This window comes from Panthera onca, chromosome C1, assembly GCF_046562875.1.
Source record: "Panthera onca isolate mPanOnc1 chromosome C1, mPanOnc1 haplotype 2, whole genome shotgun sequence".
Classification (NCBI taxonomy): Eukaryota; Metazoa; Chordata; class Mammalia; order Carnivora; family Felidae; genus Panthera; species Panthera onca.
This window is the reverse complement of record NC_138346.1, coordinates 101,647,680-101,658,069: the sequence shown is the minus strand read 5'-3', so window position 1 is coordinate 101,658,069 and position 10,390 is coordinate 101,647,680. Positions and strand designations below refer to the sequence as shown.

Genomic DNA, 10,390 nt, shown 5'->3' with positions numbered 1-10,390 from the left:
AGTTCCTATAACACTCGACTTGGTTTCCTTTCATTATTTCTTAGCAAATTCAACCATACATGTTAATTTTATTAAATTAATCATCCGTATTAGATTCTAAGATTTACCACAGGGAAGAAAAAAAGACTCTTAACCAAGATGATAATTATATATTTAATACATCTTGCTTTTAACAGCAATTTTCAAAGTAAACACATCATAGACCTTATAACTTATTAAAGATTTATAGTGCTTACAAAGTTGATTCTAAAAATATACATTATTTGTTCTAAATGAATAACATTATCTGGAAGATAGAATAATAAATTATAGTAGTATGTTTACCACCACTATAGTTAAGATTGTGTACATATATTCAATATGAAATCCTTTTAGGATTTTCTCACTTTCAGCCTTAAAACGTAAAAGCAGATTAAAGTTTGGCATACAAGATCTCAGACTGATAGCAATGGTTTTAAAACCAAAAATTACAAGATATCTAGTTGACGTATTATGAGAGCATGGGCACATGCACATACATTTTTACATGTACATCCTCTCTCTCACTCAACGCAGTGCACGCGCGCGTGCGCACACACACACACACACACACACACACACACACACACAGAGTAAGCAGAAAGCTCCACCCTTTTGTATCAGACAACTGCCATCAATAAAAACCGGGAAAAATTTAACTAAAAATATGTTTAAACCACACTTACATGGTTCCAGGTGTTAGAAGGATATGCACAAAACTGTTATCAAGATCTTTAACATGCACAATATGCCATCTCAGTACATTCTTAAACAGGCTTAAACTACTCACTAATGGGCATATGAATACCTAAAAAGTGATGTGCTCATCCATTCCCCAGATGGCATTCCAATGATAATCAGTCACATGACCCAGCCTGGCTAATGTGGTTTGCTTTACAGAGCCCAACAGATTACAGAACCCAGGAGAATTAGAAACTTCATTTTGATCGGTTTGGGGTTTTTTGTGTGTTCCATGTGCAAAAGGAATGGGATTCTGTATCACAAATGACAATATCATTTAACACTTTGTGGCACTGTAAAAGGTCATTTTTGTATTTCTAAAACACATTCATTCCAGCTAAATTTCCCAATGGTACCTTCTTTTAATTATATATAGTCTCGCAGATTAGACTTAAAACAATTTAATGCTGATAACCTCTCCTGCTCAACACTTTTACCTCCAGTGTAATTCCTTTTTTGGACTCTCTCCAGTAATGCAGGTTTGAAAATGTTCTACAGACGTTCATTTTCATTATAAATTAAAACACCCAAAGCTCTCTGAGACAACATTAAAATAGAAACTAACCACACATTAGGGCACCCATAGCTCATACTGCTGTGATTAGAAAAATAAAAAGGCACAACAGTAAGCAAAAGAGAATATGCCAGCTTTCCATTTTTGTTTTTCTTTTTTTTTTTGGCTTTCCTCCTATTTTATTTCACTAAGTTTATTAACAGTTCAAGCATTCTTATACTCTGCATGACAATAACAGAATATTTTGGCACATCAACATTGTGATACAATATATGGTATGTTTAAAAAATTAATTTAAAAATTTCATCTATTAATGAACATGTTTTTAATGTAGTGCATATATATTTTATAGTTATTTAAGTCAAATACATAAAGGTTTGTAACTGATTTACAGATGAAGCAATCACAGATTGCAGTAATATATGCGTATGTGCATGTATATGCATATGAGCATATGTGTGTATGTATGTGTGTGTAAATATATACATATATATGTATATATACACGTATATACTTGTGTATATATACATATATATGTGTATATACATATGCATATATATACACACACACACATACACACACACACACACATACACACCTATACACCAATCAAGGGGAAAACTGCATCCTAGCAATTTTACAGTCTGACGTTTTGTTGGTATAGCTATCATGCCCTTTTCAGCTTGTTTTTCTGTACAAAAGATATATTTTTGCCTTCTTCATTCCTGATGAGATTTTTCTGCGATAACTTTACATTCATACTGTAAAAATTAAAAGGTTAAAAGGTTAACAGATTAAGGTTTATTTGGGATACCAATTTCCATATAAACTAAAAATTAATACTTTATTAACACATGCCCACTTTATTTGTCAAAGAATCTGAGAGTTATGCGATGATTTGAATTAAATGACAAATGTGATAGGGAAAAAGAAAGTTCACAGTCTAGAAGTGAAAGGAGACATAGAAAACGCAGGCAAAAGACAAGGTTACTGCATTTCAAGCAAATAACAACAGTATGATTCAGATCAATCTTACAACATGAAAGGAAGCAGAATGGGTTTCTTTGAGTGTTCAGTAAGGTGAATCAGCAAAGGAAAGGTCATGAACTTAATGACAGGACTGATACAGTGAATTCAGATAATATTTTCTCAAATAGCTTTACAATTTCAACGAAAAAATCTGTTACATTAGCAAAATCTTCTGGTCAAAACCGTTATTTTAAAAGTACAGCTATAGATGTACACCCACAATTCAAAATAAAGGAAACTAGGAGGCTTAAGATAACTGGGTGGCTAGATTATTAAAACGACAGTAACATAAGCCACTCAATTCGCCTAGCTGGCTACAACGATAAAAGTGACAGCACTTATTCATGAAACTGCTGTGGCCCTTGAATGCTTCTGTCTGACCCTTGCCATCTATGACTGGGGTTATCGACAGTGTCCTTTTTCTTTTTAACTAAAATGATCAAACACCTTGATTTGCCAGAGATGGTCCTAATTGATAACTACTGAAGCAACACAGTCACTAGTCATGTCTCTTTTCACCTTTAAAATTGTCTCTTTGATGGAGTAGAAACCTATAGATTAGTTTTTTAAAATTAGAGGATAAGTCATAGCACCTTATCCGTAACACATTTTAGTTTTTCTGTCCAGTGGTTCCTCTGACTTCTAGTATGCTTGGTTTGGAGAAGACCTGTCTCTCATCTCAATAACAGATGAAATAAGCATCAGCTTACCATTGCCAGTTGTCGACCAATGTTTCCCATTGTTATGCCTCCAGCAAAAAATATACACGGTAACCAAGAGCGAACATAGAGAAAATCTGGAGATGTATATCTAGAATAATAGAAATGTTTTTAACAACCCACCGAGGAAGTACAATGACACTTATTAATGGAAATAAGCTGTTACTCTGTAAAGTGGCTAACCCAATTTTAAAAGCTCAATTCTGAAATCATTTGTCATTTATTTTAGGAAACAAGCACCAAAAAGAATACTTACTGATAAACACCATTATAGACTAGCAGTTGAGTGACCAAGGTTGCCAAGAAAGCGATTCCTACTCCAAGGCCAAAACCACTTCTAGATCTATCAAATGTCCACCACAGTCCAATGGAGAGTGCAGCCAGTGTGAGAGACAACTGTATGTTGTTATCAAAATCCACTTTCTGAGATCTGTGTTAAAGAATCATCTTAAAACTTGTAGCCACATAACACCACCTGTTCGTTTTTCTAAAAGATGTTCCTGTTGGGACGGGAACTGATTGCTTATTCCAGAGCGTGGTCAGTCTTTTCATACAACATATTGACACTGGGTGATACTAACTCTCTCTGATATTTACTAAAGATACACAGAGCACATGATAATTTCATTAATAGATCCCACCTACCTGTAATTCCTAAAAAAAAAAAAAAAAGAAAAAAAGAAAAAAAATAGCACTCTAACAGTCACAATTTATAAGATCAGACCCATTATTTGAGAAATGCTTTCTTGGCTAAAAATGTAACCAGAAGCCTCAGAACACAAGTATTGCTAAAGGAACATACTTTTGCTAAAAAAGAAACCAATATCACTTCTCAAACAGGTTCAGAATTACTTGAGAATCATACAAGAACTTGAAAATAGAAGAGTTGACAGCTATTTAACAGGGTACCACATTCTCTGTATGATTTACTGACAGACACATTTTATAATAATGCAGTTCAGAAACAAGAGTACCAAGGACACAGTATCCCTTTCTATTATGTCAACTGTTCTAGTTTTAATTTGTTGAGGATAAAGCCTTGAAGTGAACATTATCTTGCAACCTGCCAAGCTATTTTGGTGCCTGAGACTTTCTGGTATAGGACAGTTTGCTCAAATGATATTTTATTTCCGTCACCTACTTAAGCATCTATTCACAAATGTACGGCCCTTTTCTACTCCAAAATCTCTGGGCAAAACGAAGCTTTACAAATTCAATTTTCTCATTTCTTTGCTAGAGGATTACACTAAAGGAATTAATTTCAAGTATCATTAAAAGGGCATTATCTATGTCCCAAAGGCCACATCTTGGCACTATATCCAGCTCCCCAGGGGAGACTAGATATTTCGCCAAGCTAACTGGCCATGCTGCAACTAGAGAAGAGAGAAGAAGTTCAAAAAATGCATACAAAACTATTTCTCACTTCCTTTTGACATCCTGTTGTTTACCACCATCCCCCTTCCCCCACCACACCATCTGGTATCTCCAAAACCTGGAATTCAGGTTTGCTTAACTCCTCAGTATCCGAGGGCTATTGTTGGCCACTCCCTCAAGGTCATTTCTTGATTAGGCTTGACTTAACAAAAAACCTATAGTTTATTGTATGCTTTCTGGAAAAGCTTCCTTATTCTTTAGCAGGCATTATACCTAAAACTCCAAAGAAAAGGTTATATGCTCTGATTTTTCTATGCAATAAACATGCTTTTAAAGAGCAGAATTTGATATTAACTGAGTGCTACCTATGATAACTAAATTAACTTCATTAAGGGGCAAAGCAAAATAAGGTAAACAGGTAAAACACATTAATCTGAAAAATAGTACCATGTCATTTCTCAAATCTAAGGGACCTAATATCAAGTCTACGTTATAAATTTATGCTAAAATTTTGCAAACATTTTGGATTTTACTTAAAGGGCAGGCAGAACAGTTAAAAATTGCTATATTCAAGTGTTTCATTGACAGAGAAAGAAGATGACCAAAGCAAAAAATTTAAATTAGACATATAAAGGTTTTTAAATCCCAGAAAAGGCTATTTAAATGTCTCTATTCAAAAACACCTGAAACATCTACAGTAGAGCCATCTAATCTACCAGTTGGAGAGGAATTTACACGCTTATAGGGCTCTGGAATAGAAGAAGCAGCCCTTCATAGACTCAAGTCAGGATCTCCGGGATCCGGTCTCAGCTCTGTCCTAGCCTTGCGGTATGAACGCTTTAGCAAAGTACCCAACCCCTCCAGCTTTCATTTGTCTTACTATCTTTATAAAGAAAATGTAGAACTGGGTGATTTCTAGTTGTCCTCTAGATAGAATATCCCAGGAGTCTATCTTTTTAAACCCTTCTAATCACTAGATTTGTTTGTCATAAAATCCTAAATCTCAAAGATGTCACCAAGCTAAACATGTTAGGAAATTCTTTCATGTAAAAGGAAATGGGAAACCAAAATAATAACCGCCACTGAGGGCCTTCCAAATTCACAGAGCCCTAAGGGCTAACACAATTGGGAAGAGAAAGGCGATGTGTTTGTGGAATCAAGGACCCTATTGCTTGCCTCCATTCCTCCTCCCAAGCCTTTCCAGAATACCTCAGTATTTTCTGTAAAAGACAAGGAATCTACCTGCCACGTGACCGACAAGGAATCTACCTGCCACGTGACCTCGCCTCTCTCCAGCTAACTGCCAGCCCTGAGCCTGGTACAGAGCCACAGGAGGGAACCCTGGGCAGCCTGGCCCGCATTCCACGCTCATCCCCGCACCAGAGCTCCTGCCCCTCCACTCTCTAAGCCACATCTTCTAGAAAAGGGATGACTGAACTAGCATGTCCCAGACTCTCTTTTACAAAGGAAAGTCAGGGGTGGGGGAGAAGAGAAGCAGGGAGGATGACAGGATAAAAACCTTATGAGGCCAAAAACGTTTGTTCTGGGGTTGACATTTTTCTCTGTGCTGTGGGGGAGAAGACAGTGGGGAGAAGGGAAACAGAGGCCACTTCACCCTTCTAGCAAGGACACTATAAAAATACTCATTCAGGGGCGCCTGGGTGGCTCAGTTGGCTAAGCATCCAACTTCGGCTCAGGTCATGATCTCATGGTTGGTGAGTTCAAGCCCTGTGTCAGGCTCTGTGCTGACAGCTCAGAGCCTGGAGACTGCTTCAGATTCTGTGTCTGTCTGTCTCTCTCTCTTTGCCCATCTCTCACTCGAGCTCTGTCTCTCTCTCTCTCTCAAAAATAAACATTAAACAGATTTTTAAATAAAAAAACCCCAAAAAATAAAAATATTCATTCATCACAAAATAAATTGTCAGAATCCTTAAATGATCAAATTTTAAAAATATGTACCTTAGGCAAAAAAGTTCTTTTTGGTCAATGTCCAAGCTGAATATTTTCATTATGCCACCTTTAAGGACATTTATGTGGTTTGCTGGCATTGATTAGAACCAATAGATGAGTCTGACTTTTTCTGAAAAAATTACAGGTTCCTTAAGTTAGAAACAAACTAAAAAAAAAAAAAAAAAAAAGAAGCCAGCATGAAGCCACCACATGTCCTTCTTGGCAAGTCTTAAATGAAAAAAGAGGAAAGAAATCCTTTGAAAATGTACCTGTTTCAATCTCAGAGTTACCGAAACTATACGGAAGTAATGAAGTAAGCTAATTTAAGAAAAACATGCACAGTTTTTAAACAGGAGAAGTTTCTAAATGATACTGAAGATGTAAATGAAAGGCTCTACCCCTCCCTGTAAGCCCACAGCTGCTCCTGTGATGTTTCAACAACACGGCACACATTCTTTTTCTGGCTAAGGAGACACAGCACAGTTTGACAACAGTGAAGTTGCAAGGGACTGTTTAACCTTTGGTTTGTTGGAGCTGCTTTGTGATTATGCATTTTGTTACAGCGGAAAGGATACAGCGCTGGCATGATTTATACCAACAAAGACGGCTACGCACCGCATCACACTGGACCACTCTCTTTTAAATTTATGTGGTTCTCCTAGATGCCTGTCAATGCAGGGGTATAATAACCCAATCACAGCTGTGGAAAAAAGGAGAAAAAAAAAATTAAGTCATCTCCAATGCTATACCGGCAAAACTTAAGCTAAAAGAGCTACAACCCCCATAACCATTTGAAAGACTGTTTAAAAAGCTCTTCAAGTTACTTAACATCAATCACGGATATTTTTAAACTTACGTCCCAAAAGAAAAAAGATACCACCGCTGAAGAAAGCGCTGTAAATGCTTACCACAGTATCCTCAACTGTAACTGGCAGAGCACCATTTCAGTGCATGATTCACAATTTAGCACTTTGCACTAGATGATTCATGCTACTTTTCTACTACTACTATCCCTGAGATTTGAAAAGCATCAAACCAGTTGGCAGTTAAGCAATGTTCTCTCTAAACTACATAACCATGAAACATGCTATATAATGCCACAAACTATCTAAAGCAATCTAGAAGCGTAAACACATATAATAAGCTCATCACACCTCATCACACACACCGTGCTCGTTCGGATGGCGATGGCTGTCCTGCTACACAGATTATCTTAGTTCCTCCAGCTTGTCTCCTGCACCCAGTGCTGGGTCCCAACGTCCCCCTGCACCCTGGCCCTCTAATGAGACTCTAGGTCATATTGTCAAAACGGGGAAACTTACAACAGAAATCTACATTTGAGCCTCCTTCTGCACATAGAAAAAACTTAGGAAATATAATCTATAAGAACTATAAATTTCAGTTAAAATTTAAATTTACTCTTAAAAAATAAGGAGGAATGATTTTAGTACATTTCTTAGTTTTGGAAAAAACATCTTTAATGTTAACTGTGTAGTTATGAATAACTATGCAAAATGTCTATGATTGAGACTCAGAATACTTGCACCCGATTTTTAATTAAAATACTTGTCAAACTTCAACATTTTATTCATTTAATGGGAGAGGATTTTAAAAGCTAAATTGGTCATTAAAAAAAGACCTTAATGAATCAAAACAGTCTTCAGCAAGTTATAAGGAAAATGTACTTTTACAGATTAAATTAAACAGGAAATAGCTAGGCAGCTTTGATTTGCTAAACTTCCTAAAAACAGAATGGATATGTTGCCATTAAGTTAAAGACACAACTGTTACAATAGTTGAAAGCATGTTTAGAAGGTCCAATGCTACCTATGATGTATCTTGAAATTACTGTACCAAGATCTGAGTGCCTGAGGACCAGGAACCCCTGCCTGGCCCGGCAGTGGCTAGCTGTACCTTAACAAATGATGCATCCAATCATTAAGGAAAAATGGAAATCAATTAATATCACAAATCGCAGGCTAGCAGACCAGTGGAGCAGTCTACCATCTGGAGGTGAGCTGCTACAATGATATATCTGTGTCCTAATCTACAAATCTGAAAGCGCTCTCCTCAATTAGGCTTTTGCTGAGCATAGCGGGTTCACAGACCATCAAGAGATTAACAACAAATTTCAGCCATGCAGACCTCCAAAATCTGTTAGTAAATTTAAAACTTTCATATCCTATTCCTATTTAAAAGGCTCGGCTCTAAAATCCTGTGAGGTTAACTGACAGCACTTCCAAATTTCTACAAAATTAAAATGGCACCAAGCATGCCTAACAGTTGAAATATATCTAAATGAATGTTACCTCTTTTTTTTTTTTTTTTTTCTCAAGGGGTCATGAAACTAACAGCTCATATCATTCCTCACTCTCACTCTCCCTCTCCTCCCTCTGCCTGTTGCTGAGTGAAATCAACTAAGATCAGGCATTCCAAGTCAATTTTCCTCAGCAGCTGATGCCATAGGTAAAGAATTATCACATAGAGAATACTGACGTGTGTGCAAAGAAATAAGTAAAATTGACTAGATTTGTATGCATGTGATGTCAGACTCACAAGGGAGAGACAACTGAGGAGAGAAAGCAAAAACACAAAAAGGAATTTAAACTGCCACGCTGCCAACCTTGGGATTTGCCAATAAAAATCAAATCCATTGAGTATGCATGGTTCTCGGATGCTCCCTGAGAAGGAGAATTCGAGGAAGCCTGTCACTTCCCATTAAATGTCTTCTTCCTTCCCTTTAAATAAAGGCATGGCAGAGTCTGATCACAATATCTACAGCTCAGTGAGGCTCCACTGTTTGAGAGCTCAGCAGAAGTATGTCTGGGCCTCTTTTCCTCTTTCTCCACTTTCTTATCCTAACAAGAGAGACCGTTAAAATCGTGCCAGTGTAACATTACATGCAAACATCATCCTGCTTAATCGCAGGGTTCTCTGATGCAAACTAACACTGCTTGGGATAGATTTAAGTTATTTCCCAGGGACCAGTTACAGCCTACCAAGCCAAAACCAGAATAAGTTTGTAAGACATCAATATTAAGTCATCATGTTTTCTGGATGGAAGTGTGTTTAATTCAGTGATACACTACAAGGGACAGTGAAATCAAATGTTTTGCAAGGAAAGGGGGCTGAAAAAACAAAGCCACTGAACGAGATAGACTTTCATGGAAAACAGCTACAGGATAAGCAACGTTCCATTCAATAAATACTTAAGCTCCCATAATGTGTCTCGTTCTTGACGTTTGCTGGGGATTTGAAAAGAAAAAAGAGCAAAACATGATCCCAGCCCCAAAGTGATCACAGCAACAATTCAATACAGTAATACGTTAGGGGTAGCACTGACAGTGCCTGGTGGGGGCCCAGTCCTCTCTTGGCATGTGCTGAGGGAAAGTGGGGTGCTGAGGTTTCAGGAAAGCTTCACAGAAGAGGTGGCCCTGAGGCAGCAGCGCTCAGCAGGTCAGCGTGTGGAAAGGGCTTTCTAATCCAAGGGAAGCATTTGAGGAAAAGCACGGAAATTGCCAAATACCCACTATCACCTGCAAGTTGTAAGCTTCATGCAAAAAGGGAGCTTCAGAAAGCCTCAGAGGAAGATGAAAGTCGGCAAGGGCCATATCAGAGACTTCACCCTGCAGACACTGGGGAATCAGGAAATAATGCCATTGAGTTTGAACCAGATCTGGTTTGAACCAGATAGAGCGTGTAGGAACACGCTCCTACAGTAGCACCAAGTGCACCACACAGGACGGGGTAGCAGGCAGAGTTCAAAATCAGAAGCCAAAAAGGAAAAAATTGAAAATTCCCATCAGACTGGTAAAGGGCCTGCCTGGACCAAGAAAGAGACGGAGGAAACACAGAAGTTGGACACTTGGAGGTAAGAGCGGGAGAAGTCTTGCGGAGCTCCCTAGGAACTGGGTAAATGACTGCCTGGCCAACCTGGAAAGATTTGTTTTTTCTTTTTACATTAGACATTAGCTTCATAGGTTTGAACATAATTTGGTTACTTAGGATTTTTCGAGTCAGTTTCTCCAGTTAATGTTACTCACAC

The 10,390-nt window shown here is 37.8% G+C and overlaps 1 protein-coding gene across 3 annotated transcripts in view; it reads right to left on the bottom strand.

The window, feature by feature from the left end:
- INSIG2 (insulin induced gene 2) overlaps positions 1-10,390 on the bottom strand; it is a 56,337-nt gene that overhangs the window by 35,792 nt on the left and 10,155 nt on the right. For 2 of the 3 annotated variants that reach the window (XM_060625752.3, XM_060625751.3), the window contains exons 3-5: positions 6,921-7,045; positions 3,278-3,444; positions 3,013-3,112 (exon numbers count right to left, since the gene is read on the bottom strand). In XM_060625752.3, coding sequence (XP_060481735.1) covers positions 3,013-3,112; positions 3,278-3,444; positions 6,921-7,045 — 392 coding nt within the window. Of the gene's footprint in view, positions 1-1,414; positions 2,035-3,012; positions 3,113-3,277; positions 3,445-6,920; positions 7,046-10,390 lie in introns of those variants that run through there. The other variant, XM_060625750.3, reaches the window with a different exon arrangement.